Below are 23940 nucleotides of genomic sequence, written 5' to 3'. Positions count from 1 at the left end.
GATTACATGTGCAAGCTTCTGTGTTGTGTTTGATTAAAAGCAGCGTTGTGGAGGACAACCCAGAACCAGCATGTGTGAGAGTGTTTACAGGGCACTGAGAGAGGTTAGAGTTTAAACACCCACCCGCAGCTGGATACGCTGGGATAAAGGATGAAAGATGGGTTGTTCATAGACAGATAATTGTTATTGTTTTTTAATTCTTCACGAAACATGTATAATCCGTGGTAATCATTTGTTCAAGTTATATAAATTACTGTCAAATTTGAAACCCCGTTTGTCATCTTCATCTGTGATTTATACCAGACTACGTAAACGACATGATGCCTTAGATCTAATAAGACATTTGTCTTCATGAGGAAGGCCACTACAATCGTGAGTGACAGCTTACTTACCCTTATCACAGTTAACTCAACACTGAGTCCTCAATTCCTCTCAGTGATCTGAAATCAGAAGGACTCACCTGAAGCTAACAAAAACTTGTTCGGAAATCCACCATGGTCATCAGACTGGATGCTTTCCTAGGGGATGTGTTCTTGGGTCCCCAGATCAGTCATAATGAATGACTTTTATGTCCCTCCCCAGCGAGAGCCTCAAACACACATGCCCATCGCTTCCACTGGTGTTGACAGGAGCCATGTGCCTTTATTCAAGAGAAAGCCATTTTCTAACTAACAGCAGAGATGAATGCAATTATCTGGAGAATAAAATGAAAATGTAGTAATTGTTTATTTGAATGTACAGATGCATGCATGTGGATTTATATACAGACATTTAAGGGGAGCCTATTTTGAGTCATTCTCACTATCTTCAGAGTGTAGAATAAAAAGGAACAAGAACTCTAAGTATGTTCACACAGTTCATGTAATTTGCACACATAAACACACGGGGGGGGGGCAGGTACTTGACTCCATCAAAGTAACAGTTTGCTGTCTCCAGCCCATTCTTTCCACCGACTCAGGTGCTGTTCATGCTGAAGTATTGAGTATTATTGGCACTGGGGAACCAACGGCTGAACCTACAATAGGTTTCTAACTTTTCAGGTAAAGTATCTCTACACACATTTTCCTCCCAAGCTATGGACAGATCTCTCCTAAGAATTATCCTGGTCAGTGAGGTCTTTTGCCTCTAATCCCTACATCATTCATTCACACACCCAAGTAAACCTTATAGAGTGCTGTTTGTTAACTCCTGTATCATTTTTACACTAAAACCGGTCTTTACCTATTTCACAACTATGGAGATGTTAAACAGGCTTTGGGGAAGACACTCTTCACACTCACTGCGTACAAAGTCTGTGGGGGGAGGTGTTGCTCTCGTATGGTTTAGATGGCAAAATTGGCTTAGGAAGTGGAAGTTACTGCATAGAGAACAGGAAGTAGATGCTCAGAAGGTGGGGCTTCAGCCCGGTAAAAGGAAATGTCTCTGATGGTGAGAGTCCTTCCTGGAACTATAATTTCAAAATGGCAAAACAAAATAGAAAAAGGAATAGTTCCATAGCTGTAAGTGGAGGTCTTCACACAACCTTCGCAGCAGATAGAAGAAAATTAAGGCCACAGAAGAGCCAAAGAATTTAGATATATAAAAATAGGAAGAGTACATTCAACCAATACTTGAAGAGAACATACAGCATTGAAACACAAATAAACTACAGGATACAAGGGCAATCTCACTGACATGTAAAGAATCGAAACAATGTAGCCTGTGATCTTAGACTATAATGTAATAAAATTGGAATTCAATTGTGAGATAGTAGGATTTTTGAAAAATCCTAGAACTCACAACAAGTTCAAATAAAAAATCAGAACAAAAGGGGCTGGAGAGATGGCTCAGTGGTTAAGAGCTCATACTGATCTCATACTGAGCCAGCATCCTCATCGGGTGGCTCACAACTGCCAGTGATTCTGGCTCCAGGGAATCCAGTGCCCTCTTCCGGCCTCCACAGGTACCTGCACCCACATGCACATACCAGCCATGCCCCATATATTAAACTAAAAAAAAATATATTTTTAAAAAATCATAACGAAAGCATTATACATGCTTCTAAATAATATATGGGTTTAAACGATAATTTCACAAAGGATAATACAGAACGAATGGAACTATGGATTATACTGAAGGCAGCACATGTTGAATTTTGTGGGATACTCATAAAGCAGCAGCTCCAGGGTAAATTTCAGCTCTGGGTACTTTTATTTACAAGTTAACATTGTAGTAACGGGACAAGGCAATAAGGAGAGTGAGTTGGGAAGCCCAAAGAACAGGTAGTTACGGGATCCAATGGGACCCTGATTGTCCCACCTGGACTTGCCTTCACTAAGCCTCACGTCTTTACCTGAAAAATGGAGGTGACAGTATGTCTTCCTCTGAGCCAGTGTGAGAACTAAATGAGCTGACCCAGAAGACAGCCCCTTATTATACCTTCCAACTCCATGACCATCACACCCAGTCTCTGTGTCACCCAGTTTGTGACACAGCAAACTGTAGCACAAACTTGAATTTCACACCCCCCCCAAATCTAGTCAATACATTAAAACTTCCATTTTCCTTCTTTGCAGGAATACATCCACATGGTGGGTGGACAAAGGTCATACTCTTTTTTCTTGTTTAAAACAGGGCCTCATACAATCCAGGCTGGCCTCAAACCCCTTATGTGGTTACCTTCTGAGCCTCCTGCCTCTATCTCCCAGGCACAGGGATTACAGATGGCTGCCACTATATCCAGCTCTAAATCTTTATTTTCATTTTGCAATACCAAAATACCTTGAAATACATTCGGTTGTAATGTCTGTTTTTCCATGATTGAAAAATAGAAAGTACTAGAGAGCTAATCCAGTGTAAAATACTTGCCTAGAATCTGCAAGGCCTGAGGTTTAATTCTCAGCACTGGGAAATAATAATAATAATAACAATAAAATTAAACCCACAACAACTAACAAAAAACTGGTCTATTGTTGTGTATGATCTCTTTTATTTCTAGAACCCAGAGCTTCACGCATGCTCTGAATTCCTAAGACTGTTGTTCGAGGTCATAAATCCCAAAGTGACTTACATTCAGAACTTAGATGGAAAACAGAGAAATTTAAAACTAAGAAATGATTAAAGAAACACCACTAAAATCCAATTCCAGAACATTCTTTATACTTTTAAATGTGCTTTTGAAAACAAAACAAAACAAAAAAGACCCGCAGAGTTGTAAATGCCCACTATTGCTACTTGACCAAATTTGCAGTTTCTTATAAGTCAAGCATGTAGTAAATTTATCATTTAGTTTTTGTGGTTATTCATTGCTCTCCAAGAGTGTTGCAGGTCTTTACATTCCCAACTTGTTTCTCCTCACTCAGCAAGAACTTTCTCTGACTTTCCAACAGTCCCAGGTGAAATTAGCTACAGATATCTTCTCCCTTTTGAACGCATCTGTGTGTCTAACATCTTCGTTTAATTAGAAAACAATCATATAGAATAAACAACACACTATTGCAGATTTTTTATTCTTTCAAAACAATCAATTTTTCCCCTTTCTTCCAGAAGGAGTCACTGTACCCTGTTGACAGCATAAGCACTTTCCCTAATCTGTCTTTGAAAGCATGTGTAGACAGGAGTTCTTCCCTACCCTAATGAGGGATGTTTATAGATGCATTCAAATCCACTCTAGATTTTAAACACTAAAATAAATTAGATTCTAGGGCTCTTGGGTGACATCATTTTGTTCAGTTACTGTATTCAGTGTTTCTACCCTTTTCGTTCAGTTGCTGCAATTCAACGTTTTCTTCCCTTCCCGATGGAAGAAACTATGCTTTCAGTTCAGAAATCTCAACATCAGTCTGTGTTAGGAAGTCTTCATTCCCAGTGGCAGAGCTATGCTCTGTGAGTGTCTCTCTACAGGATATAGCCTGCCAGGGACTGAGGACATTCACACAGGAAAACAGAACTGTAATCAGGTAGCGATAAATGTGCAACTCTATGCATGGTTTAGTCTATAACCTTGGTATTCCCCCCCCCCCGTCTCTCTCTCTTCCTTCCCACCATCCCCCCACACCTGGCCAGAATCCCATGCTCTTCTGGGTCTCTTTGTAGTCTCCACAAAGGCATGATCCAAACACGACATGCACCATGGTTATTGCTCCTTATCAGCAAAGCAGTGGGCAGATGGGCAGACTGTGTGTCCTTTAATAATTCTCAGTCAAGAACGCTGTTCTGACGTGGGAGGGGTAGAAGAAAACAAAGCTAAACATTTTGATGGTTTCTAACACAGATAAAATCCAAAAAGCTTAAAAGAACTGTCACTACAGAGCAAGTTAAAGCCATTTTCTTCCTCAAGCATGGCTGTGGCTATCTTGCCTGCAAATGGAGTCACTCACTTCTTATTTGTCTACTTGGTAACAGTGTCTCCCCAGGAGATGGTGAGCAGGTGAGGAGAGGAACTGTCTGCCTTTGCACTGCTTACCTTGCTTCCCCTTCACACAGTGCCTTAGAATCTCTAAATAAGTATTGTTAAATACACAGCACAAAGCATCTGTGACCTCTACAACATTCAACCTAATTAAACAAGAGTATAAAAGTCTACCCCGATTCTAACCTCCTCAAAGCCCTCTCTCTAATTTCACAGGAAATATATGCATCTTTAACTTTCAGGAGAGGGCAGCATCCCTCTTGCCTGTTACATATCAAGTGCTCTTGCTCTGTTCTAGATTCAGTGCTTTGCAGAAACTCAAACATGGTGCCATGCTGTAGTCAAGTCTCTTAACACACCTTCATCCATCTATCCCCATTTCTACCATTCACGGAGTCACTTGGGGATTCTTTACCTTTCATGCACAGGCACAGAAGACAAAAAAATCTTGGAAGTAAGACTTTAATATTGCTAATATACTTAACTGTTCTTTTGGGAAAGCCCTTTTAATATTTCATTTTACTTGTAGCATTGTCTCTGTGTGTGAGTGTATACCGCATGTGTGCGGGTGCCTGGGGGTGGGGGCAGAGAGCCTCCGATCCCCTGGAGCTGGAAATACAGGTGGTTGTTCATCACTCAACATGGATGCTGAGACCCAAACTTGGGTCCCTGGGTTGAGCAGCTAGTACATGTAACTGCTGAGCCGTCTCTCCAGCCTCTCTTTTGGAACGTTTTCCATGTTGGAATTTTCCACATATAAGTATACTTCTTTTAGCGCGATTTTCCCCCCAGTGCTGAGAATACAACCATGGTCCCATCCATGCTACCTAAGCAAGTGCTCTGTCATGAACGACACTCCAAGATCCACCAACACACTTCTAACATTCAACTATTTTTAACAAAAATGTTTGTGTTTAAGTAGAGTGTACGCGTGTGTATGTGCTTATACACGTGTGCACACAGGCGAACACTTGCATGCATCATTGGCATGCACCTGCCTGTGGAGGTCAGAGGCTGACATCAAGTGCTTTTCTCGGAAAGCGTGGGTATCATGAGTTCACTAGACCCAAGAGAAATGATAAATGGGTGTTTTATTGGGGAACAACTTACACAGAAAATAATAAAGAACCGCTGCAGCGTTTTCTCTCCCTTTCTGATCAGATCGGCAACCCAAGAGCAAAGAACTCAACGCTTTCCTCTTTCCGCTGCCTTCCGCACCTGAAGCCACGCCCAAAGGGGTGTGGCCACTGTTACAGGTTCACAGGCAAGAAACTACTACATTTCTCCATCATTTCTCCACCTTATTTTTTGAGCCAGGATCTCTCAGTGAACTGGGAGCTCACTGATTTAGCAAGATTAGATGTCAGAAATCCCGGGGATCTTCCTGGCTCTATCCTTAACCATTGGGATTTACAGGTGTGGGCTGCACCCTGATGGAGGTGCTGGATGTCTAAACCCAGGTGTCAATGTTTACCAATTTGTACTTTCCTAAGTGAGCCATGCCCCTCAGTTCCTAACGAAAGTATTTTAAGTGTTAGGTGTTTCTTATATAACCTGAGCAAAGTATCTAGGAGACAGATCCATCTTTAGGATGTCTTAGGCAGGAGTAACAACAGTAGTTAGTAATAGAGCTTCTAGAACCAACAAGTGCGGTTCAAATCACGGCCCCAGTACAAACAGTGGTGTGATCAGGTAAGTCTGTAAAATAGGGCAATGCTAACTACCACTCAGGAATTCTGTGAGAATTAAACAATATTTCCAAGGTGCTTAGAACACAAATTCAAGACACACAGGAAGTGCTCAATAAATGTCAGCTTTAAGAATTTTGATTTATCCAGGAGGAGAATATGAGCGATCTCTCTCTAGGATACAAATAAGTCCCAGATTGCTGAGGTTTTGTTTTACAAATTTTTGCACAGATTTTACTTAAAGACCTTTTTGGGATTTTTGTTTGTTTGTTTGTTTGTTTTTTGTGTTTTTTTGTTTTTGACAGGGTTTCTCTGTGTAGCTTTGGAGGCTGTATTGGAACTAGCTCTTGTAGTCCGGGCTGGTCTCAAATTTACAGAGACCTCCTGCCTCTGCCTCCCAAGTCCTGGGATTGAAGGCGTGCGCCACCACCACCTGGCTTTACTTAAAAGTCTTATACATTTTTTGTCCATTATTCTAATTATTTTTAGGAGTTCTCTTTTTTATGTTTGTTTTTGCTGTCTTGGGGCTCAGAATCAGGGGCTTGCATATGTATTAGGCAAGTGTCCCATGACTGAGCTACACCCCCAACCTCTAGCTTCTATTTTTCATAGTTCAAATTAGCTCTGATTCTTACCTTAGTATCCCACAGTTGATGCCGTTTCAATATTTTTCCTCCTCCTGTCCTCCCCTTCCTCCTCTTCTTTTCCCTTCCTCCCCCGGTCCCCCTTCCCCTTCTTCCTCCCCTGTTCTCCTCATATTCCCCTCCTATATTCCTCTTCCTTCTCCAAGCTCCTCCTCCTCGATTGTTTGTTTTCTGAAACAGAATCTTGCTGTAGCCCAGGCTGGCCTAGAACTCATGATCCTCCTGCCTCACCCTTCCAACAGGTGTGGGCTACCACAGTCAGCTCACAGCGCCCCTTCTTCTCATTTGAAGCTTCACGGTGGCCTGAGAAACCAAAAAGCTATAATACAAATTCATAAGGGTTAGGAGTCCCCCAGTGAGGGCTTCAGGGCCGCTCCCAAGAATAAGAAACCTAAGTGTTAACTCAGAATTCACGGGCATCTATTTCTATTTCGAGGTCTTTCTGGCTTACTTATTATGTCCTCGGCTGTATTTTGGAAAGCTGGAAGTACCAAATAAGTGACCTATGAGTTAACGAGGCACCATTGTTCTGATTCTGTCAAGCATTAGATTAATCAGAAGCAAATGCAATGTTAGTTTCTTCACGTTTTGCACTGTTAATTTTCTACAATTATTAATCAGCTACCAAGGTAATTATTAAGTGTTCAGTCCAAACATCATTTTTAGTGCAATACCTGCTCCAGTATGGCTCTTACCAACTTTGAACATGTGGGTATCACTCACTTTTCTAGCATACAAAGCTAGCAAAGCTAGATGAAAATATTCCTATGTAATTCCATCCCTTGCTCTGAGGCAGAAGCCATCAATTCAACGAAAGAGAAAAATAAGACTCCTCAAAAGGCTCCATGAAAGAGCAAGTGATGAATAGGTAAAGAGAGAGGAAAACAGGCATTGTACATTCTTGAAATTTAGAGGAAAAAGAAACAGAAGACTATGGATTCATAGAGAAAGAAGGAATAATTTACCAACTTTATTCCCAGCCCCTAAGACTAATAAGTATCCAATTTGCTACTGGGCTCAGGAACATCGTCACCCTTTCCTCCCACTAGAAAGGCATGAGAGAGTTTGATAAGGACACCGTGCACATCAAGATGATCAAACCTTCTGCTCCTGTGGCCGGATGCCAAAAGAACACAGCAGCCTCCCACTCCTGGGAAATCTAAACCTGCACCGGAAGCTGGCAGCCACTAGGCTGCAATCTCCAAATTGATAGACCTAAAATTCATGGATATTTTTGCATTACGTGTTCCTACCTACACACACACACACACACACACACACACACACACACACACACACACACACATATATATTTACATGTTTTAACGGTGGAGTTCTTCAACTCCTCCTATTTACAAAACTTCAAATAAAATTGACTCTGGGGGAGATTTGCATTGAGTTCATGTGCCTTTCCCTTGAACCAGTTTTGGGCAGAGGTGTGAGCACAGGTGAAATAATATGGTGTAATAGGCTCAAGGGCCTCAAATATCTCACAATAAATTAGTAACCCAGTTGTCTGTGAGTACAAATTTAACTGTTATGCATCTGAGTGAAGCTAAGAGATCCGAAAGGATGGAAAACCTGTGCCCTGTAGTCTTAAAATGCCCTCATAGCTTGCTTTTATAAAAACAAGCTGGTTTTCATAAAAAAGATCAATAATGATGTCTTCCGGCTCTAACGTGGAATTAGTGATTCCCTAAATACATTAACTTTGGGAGCACTGGATTATCCCTGAGATTCAGCACCACAATGAAGCAAGTAGTTGTTCTTTGCTTATCAGTGATCGTCAACACAGAAAACCCATTGCTGGATATAAAGTGACCACAGGCAAATGGGGGCAGAGGAAAGGTAATGATGCCCAGATAGGCGACTCACCCTCATCCTGATAATCTGACCAAAAGAATGCCTCTGATGTGAGTGGTGGGCCATGAATCCCATTCAGATTGTCATCAGAGCTGTCCTGGCCAACGTCTCCTCCTGAGGGTTGAGAAAGAAAATCAGGTCATCCTGTGGACATCTTGACATACATAGTTACAGGTGTTTTCCAGCACTTGCAAAAATGGATGCATCTCTTACCTGATGTGTATGCCTGCTACTGTTAGCACATGAGAGACAGAGAAAGAACTTCAAGAGCAACTTACCTGGGTGGGGTATTTCCCCCTCTACCACCTCTCTTTTGCACTAAGCAACTGGTAGCTTGCAGTGGAAGACCTTTCGCCACAAAAGAGCAATTTCTCTGTCACATTTAAAATGAAAACATAGCTGTATAAATTTGTTTTCATATATTCTACATCTCTATGAATTACAACCTTTACCCCAAAGGCCTCTTTCTCTTTCTGTTCCTAAATGAAATAGAAAGAATGACACAAAGGGCTAATCTTCTACACATAATATAATGTAGCAAGGTCAATACTCTCCCTTTCCCTGAAAAATAAGAGCAGTAAACAGAGAGAACCCAGACTCTGCTGGATTCTATTCCTATTTAAATCACTACTTGTTTTGCAACCTTAATAAAGTTCTCTCTTGTAATTCTAGTTTACAGCCTGCAACCAACCTCTCAGGAATTCTAAAAGCCGGAGGAAGGTAATATTTGCTCTGCAAAATGACTTTGATAAAAGGTAATGTATATACAATACTGAATTATGCAATTAAAACATTGCTAATCCCTTTTGGGTGTTTTCGGCCTACATTGAATTGTATTTTGTAGAAGTGGCCAATGCTATTACGATGCTTTAAAAGGTTCAGGCAGAAGATGTTAGCTCACTCAGAAACCGGAAGAAAATGAAAGCGTTGTAAATTGCTTTCCTTAAAAAATCCCCCAAACAGAGGTGCAGACGGCTGATAAAAAGGACACCGACAGCTGCTTGGTTCATTTCACAAACATGAAAACAGGATTTTTCAACTGAATTTAGTATTATCTCAGATACTAATTTCCAAAGGAAATCACCAATGCTAATCTCAGTAAACACTGTAACGTTCTTGGCCCAGGATTTCAACCAGGGAGCAGTGAAACCAAACAACCTGCCCAGAATCTGTATTGCCTCACTTTAAAGGTTTATTTCCTAAAATTAAACTACAAGGATGGGGAGGATATAAAATGATTTTTAAAAAAAAAGGGGGGGGAGAGGGAATGGCTGTAGTCTTTTCTTTTTACAAAACAGATTTGTCTCCGAATGCTCCGTGGTAGGTGGCTGCCAGAGACTGCCCGGAACACTCACGGGCATAGGACTTTAAAATAAACTGTAGAGTTTATTGTTACAAAAAATAGAAAAGAAATCTTTTACCTGACGCAAGAGTGAGCAGCTAAAGGCAGAAGAAAAAACACACTCTGAGCATAAGAGCATCCCTGTGTGATTGCTATTCAATAAAAACCCCAAAGGCTGGACAGAGGGTTAAAACACTCAAATTTTACACCGTGGCAGAGCCACTGAAATTACATTATCAACGAGGGTAGGAGGATGTAAATGAACAGTCTGGCTAGAGACCTGAAAGTGAGCTGCAAAGATAAAAGGAATTTTCATTTTGGAGGCGAATCAAAACCCCGTTTCTTAACAAAAAAAAAAAAAAAAAAAAAAGAAATAAAAAAGTAGTGCATGTTCCAAGCAAAATTTAAGACTAACAGGACAGACATACTGAACTCCAGCATGCAGTCACCGTTCTAGATTTAGTGCTCGGCTTTGCTTCATAAAACTGATAGAACTACCACTGAGAGGAAGAACTCACTCCTGTCTAGTACTACACCTAAAAAATAAATACGGTGATCAGGGAGAATTTTTGTTTTTGCTTTTTTTTCTCCATTTTTAAATTTTAATTAGAAATGAGATTGTTTTACATGTCAATCCCAGTTCCCTCTCCCTCCCCTCCTCCCCTGCCCCCCACTAACTCCCTATCCCATCCCCTTTCTGCTCCCCAGGGAGGGTGAGGCCTTCCATGGGGGAATCTTCAAAGTCTGTCATATCTTTTGGAGCAGGGCCTAGGCCTTCCCTGGTGTGTCTAGGCTGAGAGTGTATCCCTCTATGTGAAATGGATTCCCAAAGTCCATTCTTATGCTAGGAATAAATACTGATCTACTACCAGAGGCCCCATAGATTTTGTTTTTGCTTTTAAAGACTTTTTTTGAAATTTTAAAATAGTGTTTTGGTTTTGTTATTTTTTTTTTCTCTTTGAGACAAGGGTCTCTCTATGTAGCCCTGGCTGTCCTAGAACTCACTTGTGTAGACCAGGTTGGCCTCAAACTCACAGAGATCTTCCTGCCTCTGCTTCCTGAATGCTGGAATACCACTGCCCATCCTTAAAATAAGCTTTCCACGTGTTGTGAAGAAAGCACACCGCTTGTATACAGCCTTCCTCCAGTCTTCCTCAATGTCAGCCTCTTCCATGAATGAAATCTATTTGCCAAACCAACACATTAATATCAGCACATTAGGGCTTTATTTGTACTTGGTGGAATTTTCTACTAATGCCTTTATTTCTGTCCCCAGATACAGTCCAGCATGCAGACGGCGCTCAGAGCTTCCTTGAGCGCCAAACACCTCTTGGATTTGGCCCTTGATTTAGTCACTTCCACATGATTCCAGTGACATCTGAATAGTTGCACAAGGTGGACATCAACACTATTGTGTTCAGGGCCAGCCTGTACCCCTGTCTCTATATGCAGCAAGGAAGGGTTACAAGTCCACACTTTCGATGGAGCCTAGGTCGGCACCACAGATGGCTGTGGTTGCAAAAAGCATGCCTTACACTTAAGTGCAATTAGCTCCCGATGATGAAGATGTCATGAGTGTTTTTTACTGTCATATCCAGTGGCCCACCTCCCTTGGGCTCACACAGAATCTAGCTTTATCACGTTGTGTAAATAGATGTCCCTGTGTAATTAAAATGATTACAACTAGTTGAGATGCATGGGTGAGAAGTTTTATAGAAGACCTGACAATTACCATGGTCATTTTGGATCTTAGTTTTTCCTTAAAGTGTAGCCACTCATGCTCTCTGGATTCATTCACAGCTCTCACAGTCCAGGTTCCAAGCGGCCACAACTGGAGTCCAGTGGGATCAGACATAAATGATCACAAGCTACAGTGACAGACATTTCCACTCAGCAACCGAACAATTAGGGCTCGGAACTCCATCTGCTTAGAACGGCTTTCTCCCAAGCAAGACCCTTGCCACTGGAGACACGCAACTTCCCGCTGCAACTCCCTCAGAATCAATATATTTCTCTGCAGATATACATTCTAACACACTATATCTCCATTAATCACACCCACCGCCTTCAGCCTTTTTCTTTGTATTTCTAAACAAGATCTAGGGGAACTCTATCAGGGGTTCACCTGCTATTAGCTGGTAATTTGTTCCTCGATTCCTAAGTGTCATAAGAATTGGGCACTCTATATGCTCCTTAGTATATTCAATGGCAGGTTCTCCACTGAGTACCTGTGCCGAGGGGCCCATCTCGGGGATGATTTCTCTATTGTTCTTACTGAGAGTCAAACTCAATTTCATTCATACTACATAGAGTGATAAGTTGAGAATTTCTGGGGTTGGAGCAGAAAGATAAAACAGCTTAATGTCAGGTGTGAGGCCATTATTTGCCAGGGTGTCTATGCTGCTTGTTTTTACCCTCCGTGTTTTCATTACTCTAATGAGCTCCTCCTCATTCTGAAACAGTAGCTTGGCCACTATAAGTTGGCTTTTGCTACCTTGGATTCAACCAGCTGTTGCTGCTCCATAAACTTTATGGAGAAGTGAATTAAACTGCCGAAAACTTTAATTTACTAATTCAATTCCAAATTCAATAGGAGAAAAATGAACCGTGATGTTCCCCTTGTAACTCTTGACAGACAGTAAACCACTCTACTATTTGGGGACAAAGACAGAGCATGGTGACAATTTCACCAAAGAGATGAAAAGAGATGGAAAAGCAGATTGGACATTTTTAATGCAATGAAATATAAGAACAAATAACATACAAAACATAAATGTGCAGTTTCTGTTCAATATGTAAAGACTTGTTAGTTTTTCTCATGCCAGTATAAGTCACCACTATTTCTCTTCTAATTCATTGTATATTGCTATACAATCCAATGTCACCTGTAAACAACTGTGTGTGTTGCATGCTTAGACACTTCCTGGGTTTTGCTATGAGTTTGTTGCATGTCTTTGGATAATGTACAGAAATAGAAACAAGTGTGAAAATATAATTTTTTGTGCTGTTACAGCTATTGACATTAGAAGAGAACACAGGACTTCCTACTCCATTTAATATTTAAGAACCCACGAGGCATGTGGCTCCCTCTTTAAACTAATAAATCCTCACTAAAATGCTATAAATAAAGTTTCCTGATCCAAATCCAGTTAGCTTTCATGCTTGGTAGCATTAATATGGCCAGCTCTTCACAGACCAATTTAACACTAATGTAGTTCCCAAAGCTGAACTGTGGTAGGATCATCAAAACGGCAGCTTATCACTCCTTATTATAACCATAACCACTGGATCTAAAGAAATGTGTGGACACAGATGTGACCAGATATGGGAAACGTTATTCACATGTGAATATGTTACCGAGCTCATCTACAACACCAAAGCTGGGGTGGCGGGGTGGGGGTAGGGGTGTCTACCAATACTTGGGTTATAAATTACACATCATTTTGCACAAAGTCATGCATTAGAAAATGTATGGTGTCTCCCACAGAACATCTGAGAGGCTTCACCAACTTCTAAATATCCATTTGGACTTGGGTGGTTAGTTCTTACGATTAATCCATGTACAGTGAAGGTCTCAAATTCTTCTCTGTTCCATACGGTCTGAGTTCTCACCCATCTTTCTCCTCTTCCTCTATCCATAACTCAATGTGTAAATACCCCCACCCCGCCCCTCCAAGGTCCTGGCAGTGAGTGTAATAGTACCAAATGTCATTAAATCTGTAGAATGAACGGGAGGCCAGGTGAAGAAAGTTTCCATTTATCATTCTTTGTGAAAGTTGTTCCAGCTAGGTCTTCAGTGTACAAGTAATCTGTGCCTAAATTCTGAACTTAAGCTCTCTATCTTAAGGACACTGTCTTCAAATTCTCGACCAGTCTGAGAATATCATTGTTAGAGTGTAGCAGCGGAGGAAATAGAAGCAAATTGACACTGGCAAAACAAACGCTACAAAACACCTGTGAATCCAGAAACCCAAAGGGCAGCACAGCTTTATAATATTCTCAAATGAACCACACCAGGCAGCAGGAAACTGGAGAGGAAAATGCCCACGGAAGCCAGTGACTTAAGACGTTCTTCCGCAGCAGGCCCCTCCCCCGCTTTTTAAGAAAATGGTCTTTTGTGGTGCAGTTTCTCATTTTAGCCAGTAGGGTGAGCTGCAGTGTGTAGCATCATCCCAGCTCTTAAAAAAGGAAAGAAAGAAATTAGAGACAGACAGTGACAGAGATAGAGAGACAGCGACAGACACAGAGAGACACAGAAACAGGGAGACAGACAGACACACCCCAGGATGAACTCTTCCGCTCCTTCCCCCATCACTCCTGGAAAATGCTGAAATATTTAACCCTGCTTACGTTTTGCATAAAGGTACAATTCCTGGACATTAACAAACTGAAGACTGGCAACAACGGCTATAACTAGACAATTTTATATGTGGCAACACATACTTCACAAAGCAAACTGTCTTTTACAGACTGTCATCGACCGTTCCAGCTTTACACTAACACGTTCCATCTACCACTGTTATTTTCACGGGTACCAAAATGGAACATGCTGAGTTGGAATATTTTCAGTAGTAATGAGATCTTGACAGAATTCAAAACCATATGAACCTGCATTTAGCGGTACACAGATAAATATGCCATGAGACAAATGCACTGACCATTCAGCAGCTAGGCGACCATAAGCTAGAATTTTTGGTTTGCGATTCTGTTTCCTCTGGACCACTCTATTCTCTGTCCTTCACTCATTCAATTTCATCTCAGTATGTCTTGATTTGCCGGAGACAGGCCGCTACAACACTGGATTCTTACTGGATACAGACTCTTCATGTACTACCTCAATGAATCCTCAGTATAACTCTGGGATATGTCACCATCCCAAAGATGCTGGTGCAGATACTGTGATATTGAAATTAGACAACTTAACAACTTACCCAAAGCCACAGAAGTTACTGGAAGTGGCAGAGCCAGGCTTTGGCCCAACCCAGGCTGATTCCTAAATGCTTGCCCTAATCTACCTGCTCCAAGGCTGTACGCTTTATCCACTATCATCATTATTCAAAGGCAAAGTGTATTGAATGGCAGCCAGCAACTTGAGTGTATGGTATTAATCAAAGTATAAATTATAGTTATTAGTGGTAATAGAAGCATTTCCACTTCATGTGGAGATAGGAACTGACAAAGCCACACATAACCAGGAAGGAAGTGGCCTCATTCACAGTTCAAATTTATTGTCAGAGTATTGCTGGAACGACTTTGAAAATATCATTTTTAGCAAGGGCTTCATGCTCACCAACTTCTAACTCTCCGGGCTTAGTCAGATCAATGCGTTGATTTTTTTTTTTTTTTTTGGAGCATTTTCTGTACAAGTATGTTGAATCCTGGCTCTTTTGACCCTGCATCACAGAAAATGAGCTCAAATGGTCCATACCTAAGTGTAGCTTGGACCTGGCATTTCCCTTTCTGGCATCATCATGCTTTAAGTATCACGGTAGGAAAATTCTTTGGCAACATAGAAATCCACATGAACATAGCAATTTTGTGACAGTTGGTTCACCTCACTGTCTTCTCCCATCATTCCCCTTTCTTCCTTCCAAACTCATTACATCAGGGTTTTATCCTCCATTTGTAATCCTGGTTCATTCTAGGGTCTATTAGGCTCCATGACTTACGAAATTTCTTGAAACTATCTGGCATTTGATTCCAGTGTCTTTTGTTAAAGAAGAATGAGATAGCTGGGGAGATGGGGCTTGCTACTCCTGCAGGGGACCTGAGTTTGGTTCCCACCACACATGGTGGCTCACAACTTCCTGTAACTCCAGCTACAATGCCCCCTTCTGGCTGCTGTGGCTCCTGAATGCACATGGTACACATAAATTCATGCAGATTTATAAGAATGTATAAAATAATAAATTAATCACTTCAAAAACAATGAGACACTATTTTCAACAGGCTTCTGCTTGATCTATGGAAAGTTTTATGACAGCCCGAGGGATAAAGATAAAAGAACGAATAGCAAAGGATGGATTGTAAGATTCACAGGCCTGAAAATGTTAAGCAGCTTTTGACATACCATAAAGAGTGAGTTATCTTTGTAAGTAACACAGACCCTCCAGTAACCACCAAGGCTGTAATGGAAAAGTGACGAGACCCTGTCGCCCATGCCCCTGCCAAGATGGAACAGAGATCCCTGTCCATGCATGCCACAACATACATGTACAGTCCTTAACACCTAAGCCTCTCATTGACATCATCGTCAATTCAATGTTCAGTCCCTTGAACCAGAAGTTCCACACGGAACACCTCCACATTTTCCCTTTTTTATTGCAGCATCATCAACACAAGCAAAACATATAAATCTTAAGGGTAAGGTTGTTATCACTTGGTTGTTATCCAGCCAGAGGCATTCTGGTAAAGAAAAGGATACTCCATTGTCTTCTTGTCTTCTCCCTTAAGAGTTAATCCAAATGAGCTGTCAATCACCAAGACGAGAAAGCACCCCATAGGAACCCATCTATTCTAGAGATTTTAAAAAATAATATAAGGCCTCAACCTTACACAAAGAACCACAAGCAACTAAGGAATGCTGAGAGTGGGAGAAATGGTGCTCTTCAGGGAAGAGCACACCAATTGGCTATCCAATGCCAAATAGTCAGCCCTGAAACACACATATGAGTAACACTATACAGACTGAGAAGGTTTTATTTAGGGATATAAATGCATATATTTATGTACACATATAACAACAATTAATGTAAAAAGAGGATATGAATTTGAAAAAAGAGCAAGGGGGGCTGTATCGATGGCTCAGTGGTTAAGAGCACCGACTACTCCTCCAGAGAACCCGGGTTCAAATTCCCAGCATCCACTTGGCAGCTCATAATTGCCTGTAACTCCAAGATCTGACACCTTACGTGGACATACATGCAGGTAAGACTTCAATGCACATAAGAATAAATAAATTATTTTAAAAGAAAAAGAGCAAAGGGGTATATGGGAGGGTTTTGAGGGAGGAAAAGGAAGGGAGAGATGATGTGATTATATTATAATATAATTTCAAAAATAAGAGGAAAATGTATTATTAATCATAATGATGATAATATAAAGCCTAACTGAAAAGGAAGGTTTAGTCAACGGTCTCTCTGGCCATTGGCATTCTAACTCCATGAGTGTGTTCCACTTTACTTCACAATAAACTTATCTCTACATTAAAAATAATTAAATATTTTTAATGGACCAAGTAAAGGCATTTGCCACCAAGTTTAATGATCTGAGTTTGATCCCTGATATCCACATGGTAGAAGGAAAGAACTGACTAACACAAGTTGTCCTTTGACCTCTCTATGCACAAACGAACACACACACACACAGAGAGAGAGAGAGAGAGAGAGAGAGAGAGAGAGAGAGAGGGAGGGACGGAGGGAGGGAGAGAGGGAGGGAGAGGAAGGGAGACAAATAAATGTGTAATTTAAAACTTAAGTTTAGGAAGATATGATTGATTGATTGATTGATTGATTGATTGATTGACTGATTGATTGAGACATAATTCCATCATGCAGCCCAGGTTGGCTTAGAACATCTGTTCTCAGCTGGGCAGTGGTGGTGCATGCCGTTAATCCCAGCACTGGGGAGGCAGACACAGATGGATCTCTGTGAGTTCGAGACCAGCCTGGTCTACAAGAGCTAGTTCCAGGACAGCCTCCAAAGCCACAGAGAAACCCGACCTCGAAAAACAAAACAAAACAAAACAAAACAAAACAAAAGAACATCTGTTCTCCTGCCTCAGTCTTCCCAGCACTGGGACTGTCAGAAAACGTCTTTTAGAGACGACTTATGATCAGTGACCCTTTCAAGCTGGCAAGTGTGTATCACCTTCAGATTAGCTGACGAAGGCCAAGAGGGTTCACGAGATTGCTTTTCCTTTCTTGACCTCAGTAGAATTGGCAGTAACTGGAAGTTGATTTTATGCATCATATAAATCACCTTGCCCATAACATAGAGATCCCTTTTCTCTGTTAGTGACACTGCAGCCACGCTGGTTGTGAGCCTCCTGACGGGCTGGCGTACTGGGAACCAAAGTCTGGTCCCTCTGGAAGGGCATCCAGTGCTCTGAATGGCTGAGCCATCTTTCCAGCAACAAGCCAGGTTTTGCCGTTACTTTGTTTTATGCCTCAATATTATCTACTCCAGAATACATATTTAGAAGGAACATAAAAGTCTTGGAAAATATCGACTAAAAAAAAAAAAAAAAAAGATAGGGGCTGGAGTGATGGCTCAGCAGTTGAGAGCACTGGATTCTCTTCCAGAGGACTAGGGCTCAATTTCAGAAACCCACATGGTGGCTCATTACAGACTTTAACTCTAGTTACATACAAGGATCTGATGTCCTCTTCCGGCCTCTGTGGGCACCAGGAATGCACTCTGATATGTCCACACACAGAAGTATACCTCCATTTAAAAACTCTGATTCTCTCGGTCAGTGAGTCAGTCACCAAACAATCAGTACACTCATTTTAAGGTACATGATTTCACTCAGAAACTAGACCAGTAGATGCAAAAGAGGGGGAAATGCTTGAAAAGATACCTAAAGTGATCACTAACTTTAAAACCAGCTTGTGTGTACATCTGCTTCCTACAGATCAATGTGTAAAAAAAAAAAATGCAGCAAATACGGAAAGGGGCATTGGGGGGGAGGATGCCTGAAAGAAGTCAAGGCACAAAACCTCCTGTCAAGACTGTTGATGCTAAAAGGTTGGGCCAAGGCCAACAGCAGGAGTGTTAGTCCTGTGTGCATTTTCCTCATTAATCCCCTTGGAAAACACACTGGACGAGACCCCTTGAAAAAGTAGCATAGGTTAAGAAAGTCTACGCTTGTAACCAATACTTATGTTTATAAAATAGCAGCATTCCAGGGAGAGTGGTAGAAAGATACTTAACAATAAATTACAAATATTGTAAATTCAGACTTTTTCTTACATTTGCAAACACGTCATAAATTTGGACTGTGTTTCTTTGTATAAATCCTTCTTAGGGCTGTGCTAAAGCCTCTTGGCAAGAAGGCAAAGAGCATTTTCATAAATAGAACTTAGGAAAATCACTGTGCACTCCATTAATTCAAAAACACTTCTCTTGGACTTCAAAGGTAATCCTGCCACCACCCCCCTTAGTGTAAAGACACTGTTTCCTCGATGCTTTCATGTTCTGCTTCTTGTAGTTGTCATAACTACATGTCTCAAGTATGTGGTGGTCAGCGATGAGAAGTGAAATGGCATTCATGATTTCATCCAACATGTTTCCGACGCTGTGTGAGCAATGGGCCGACAGCTGAACACTCTCTATGGGTTTACCAGGAGGAATTGTGTATGAATGTACACCTTACAAGCGCTCACATGTGGCTTACAGGGTCCCAGCATAGGGATCAGGTGAGTTTTATGGAAAGATAAGAAGTACGTATCATCCAAGCACCACACAGGCATTTCCACGTTCAGCTCTACTTTGATAAAAAATAAAAAATAATACCTGTTGACCCTTTAGGGTCCCACATGGCAAGCACTGTTTTTGAGTTACCATGTTATTAGAACTCATAAGGACAGGGAAGTCGCTAATAGTGGGGTTGTGGAGAAGAGAAGATGGGTGCTTCAAAGTGTTAAAGCACTTGCCAGGTCTCACAGAGCTTTTAGGAAGACCTGGAACTCTGATTCAAATCTGCTTCAAACCCATACTCTTCCCACTTAAAACATGAACTCAGAATAAAATATATGAAGCAGTTTGTTGCTTGTGTGTTTTTGCATCTAGCTACATGAACCTATGCAATAATCTACTGGGCCTCATGATAGAAATAAACTAACCTCACTTTTTCATAAACCCCAACATGATTTTTCTTGGCAGTTCTGGGGATGGAACCAAGAGCCTCAGTCGCACTTGACACGCACTCTACACATACACAATAATAAATAAATATGTTTTTGAAAACATTATTTTACTCTATGGTATGGGTGTTTGCCTGCCTGTATGTCTGTGTACTGTGTACATATGTGTACAGCCTGGTGCAGAGGCCAGAAGAGGGTGTTGTTTCCCCTGGACTGGAGCTACAGATGGCTTTGAGGAAGCAGGTGGGTGCTGGGAATCAAATCCCAGTCTTTTGGAAGAGTGACTAGTGCTCTTAACCTTGAGTTATCTTCCCAGCTCCTAAAAGCACTTTCAAAATAACATAAAAATAGAGTATATACATATTCCTATTCTCTCACCAATGTCACTTTTTTACAGTTTGTCTGTCTTGGATAACAAAACTCGAAATTCGATGACAAGCCACCTACATCTTTTAAAATCTATAGTCAGTGTGGCTTCATTTTTGTCAGTTGGTTTGGCTTGGTCTTCTGAGACAGGAAAACACTGTGTAACCCTGCTAGCCTTGACTTCCTTAATAGACCAAGCTGGCCTTGAATTGGAGGCAACTCTCCTGCTTCTGACTCCTGAGTGCTGGGATTCAAGGCCAGGCATTTTCAACATGGCTTTTTAATCACTTTTCTTTTTACATTTCCTATTGTTTTTGTCAACCTATATTTTTAAAAACCAATGTACTTTGACATGAATATAGACTTCTCATTTCAAAATATGATTTTAAAAAATGTACTAAGTAGTCTTAGGTTTGTATTAAAATGTACTGGAGAGGCTGGAGAGATGGCTCAGTAGCTAAGGGTGCTTACTGCCTCTTTCAGATGACCGGAGTACAATGCACAGAAATCAACTTGGGTGGCTCACAACTGTCTATAATTCCAGCCCCAGGGTATCTGACGCCCTCTCTGGCTTTCATGGGCACTCACACATGTGTATGTATGCACACATGTACACACACACATACACATAAAATGTAAGTCTTTAAAATAAAATATACTGGATAATTTTCTCAGGAACCTCAGTGCCAATATGGCTAGTCAAAGAATGTTCAAGCTGGTAAGCAAGTTCATAGTCCATTTCTATTAAATGCCTAAAATGTAAATGAGTGACCACTGGATAAAATTATGACCTTGTTAGTCAGGTCTGGTAGCATATGCCCATAATGCCAGGATTTGGGGAGTGGAGGCAGAAGGATCGTGAATTCAAGGTTATACTCAACTACATGGTGAGTTCGAGGCCACCCTGGACCTACCTTGAACAAAACAACAAAGAATAAACAAATAGAAAATACATAAAATATGACTTGTTATGAATATTTATAATAGTCTCACTGGCTTGCCTAAATTTTTATTTAAGTATTGTGACATTTGTCTTAGACTATGAGTTCCTGGTGGGAAATTCAGCTAATGTACAAAAACTATTTTTGTGGCAATATTTGAATTATATACATTGTATCTTCTACATGAAATTTTGATTTATTGAACTACAACTATCAATAATTAACTCATTTTATAAAAGAAGAAAGTGAAACAAAATGAAGGAAATTGGGTTGTGCCGAGACTTAAAGTGATCTTGTCATCGAATTTGAAGGGCAAAACAGATTGTTATTTAGACAGCCAATCGATATCATTTTATAGATTCTGATGGCTCCAACACAAAGAGTTCCACAGCAAGCACAGCTTTGTAACTAAATGAAAATTCAAATAGGGGAAAAAAGTTTGTTCATTTATTTTTGCTAGATATGTGGTTCAGTGACATGTGTCAGGCTCTGGCTTCAGTCTTTAGCACCAGCCACACAATTATGATGGAGGAAAGGAGGAGGAGGAGAAGGAGAAGGAATGAGAAGGAGAACAACAACAAGAAGGAAAAGGAGGACAGGAAGAAGTTCAGACAAGAGCAGTTTTCAAAGTACACAAGACATGTATTATTGAGGTTGACTGAAGTCTTAAAACTAAGCTTTCTCTTGTTGCTCAGTCATAATTAACCTCACTAGGAGAATGTTTATAGGTTGGTGAGATGGCTCAGCAGGAAGAGAGCTTTCACCAATCCCTAGGACCTGAGTTCAATCCACAGAACCCAAACAGTAAAAAGAGGGAACTAACTTCTGCAGGATGTCCTCTGACCTCCACTGTGGCACAAGAGTGTATACACACACACACACACACACACACACACACACACACACACACGATAGATTAAATGGATAGATGGATAGTTATATATATATATGTGTGTGTGTGTGTGTGTGTGTGTGTGTGCAAAAAAAAAGGAACTATCCAGGTGTGGTGGTGCACACCTTTAATCCCAGCATTGGGGGGCAGAGGCAGATGGATCTCTGTGAGTTTGAAACCAGCCTGGCCTACAAAACAAGTTCTAGGACAGCCAGGACTGGTTACTCAAAGAAACCCTGTCTCCAAAACAAAAAAACCAAAACAAAAAAACCAAAACAACAAAAACAGGAAAAAAAAAAAAGGAATTGTTCCATTGGTGCAACTCTCAGACAAGCCAGGGTATGAAGAAGACTCAGCCTAGCCAAGCTGTCTGGAAGAGGCTCATACCAACTAAGACACCTGGAAAGGACACTCCCCAACCTCTTGAGCTGCCTGTAGGCTGTGAAGTGTGCTCCAGGTTCCCAGGTTTTGTGAGCTGTCATCCATGCTGGGGTGGGCTTTGGTGGTGCAGCTGTGTTTGAGTCTTTTCTGCTCCTGTAAGTGACCCCAATAAAACTCATTTTTCACCAAGTTGGACTTTAGTGGTATCCATACTTTAGTCTGTCATGAGCTCCCTATCTGGGGGAGTAGACATGTGTCACATGTAGTGTCTCCTCAGGAGAAGTTTTGTCACACACAGATGAATCACTGAGGAGGGCGACTGTGAACCAACAGTGTGAGATGAATGTGTAATGGAAGAATCCACATTATCATTATAAACACACTGCATTTTCCTCTGTGCACTAGTCTAGTAGTGTGCTTGTGCTCACTGGTCTCCCGAAATCTTGCAATGAGAAAGTAACACACACTGATGGAGATGATGGGCTCTGAGGTGTGTGTAAGTCTAAGGAAGTAAAGGGCATGTTCTGAAATAGGTGTCAATGACTACACAATGCAGTGACTATGCTAAAAACTGCTGACCTGTACACGGTAAAAGGATACATTTTAGGATATGTGAACGATATCTCAATAAAGTTTGGGGCCAACCTGGTCTACATAGCGAGACCCTGTCTCAAAAACAAAAGCCAAGCTTCTGCCAGTTTCTTGCATACCCCTATTCTTTTTGTGCTGTCCAGGTAGCACCTTGGGTAGACCAGTTGTCTCCACCCATCACACCAGCTTCTGAAATACAGACAGTTAAGAAACTAATCAAATGACCAGTAGAAGATGCCCCTCCCTCACACCACATCTGTAGTAGAAGAAGCAGGACTATGGGGCTCTCTGGCTGAACGCCCCTCAGTGTACTTTCTGATGAGCAATGGTCCCATCATTGTCCTGTGTCAAATGTGATGGTGGTACTGTCATCCTAAGAATCTGTAAGACGTGGCCTGTATTCAGGCTGTGCTGAGCTCCGGAATGATTTTCTCTTTTCAACACATTTCCAGACCACATTTCTAACATCCATCCTTTGCTTCTCCTTAGGAAATTGGTTCAACTCCCAAGTTCCGTTCATTTCTGACATTTGGCCACCATGCCCTGAGTCCTGTGGTTTTTGATTAATATCTGTTAAACCCGAACTGTAGGGTGAGTCTCTGAATGTGTAGTTCACATTTTACAAAACTAACTGCTACATTACGGTTGGTTGTTCTCTATGGCTCCATCTAGGTTCATGCCCGGTCACGTGATTACACTCGAGCCTGACCTTAACTCACAGGAATTAAAAAACAAACAAAACCGAAACAAAACAAAAAACTTTAAAGCATTATTTTTATATTAAAACGTGATTTTTATATTTATTAAAGCTGGGTTTTGCTGGGTAGGGTGGCACACATCTTTTAGTCCCAGCACTTGGGAGGCAGAAGCTAGGGGAAATCTCTGTGAGGCCAGCCTGACCTTTATAGTGAGTTTCAGGACAGCCAGGGCCACATAGAGAAACTCTGTCTCAAAAACCCAAAAAATAAAAATTTAA

At 41.2% G+C, this 23940-nt stretch overlaps 1 protein-coding gene across 1 annotated transcript in view; it reads right to left on the bottom strand.

Moving 5' to 3' along the window:
- Nucleotides 1-23940, bottom strand: part of Skap1 (src kinase associated phosphoprotein 1) — a 270687-nt gene that overhangs the window by 205436 nt on the left and 41311 nt on the right. Inside the window, exon 4 of the mRNA XM_035448147.1 lies at nt 8598-8699. Coding sequence (XP_035304038.1) covers nt 8598-8699 — 102 coding nt within the window. The remainder of the gene's footprint in view (nt 1-8597; nt 8700-23940) is intronic.

This window comes from Cricetulus griseus, chromosome 7 (assembly GCF_003668045.3).
Source record: "Cricetulus griseus strain 17A/GY chromosome 7, alternate assembly CriGri-PICRH-1.0, whole genome shotgun sequence".
NCBI classification, from domain to species: Eukaryota; Metazoa; Chordata; class Mammalia; order Rodentia; family Cricetidae; genus Cricetulus; species Cricetulus griseus.
This window is presented reverse-complemented; position numbering and strand designations above follow the sequence as displayed.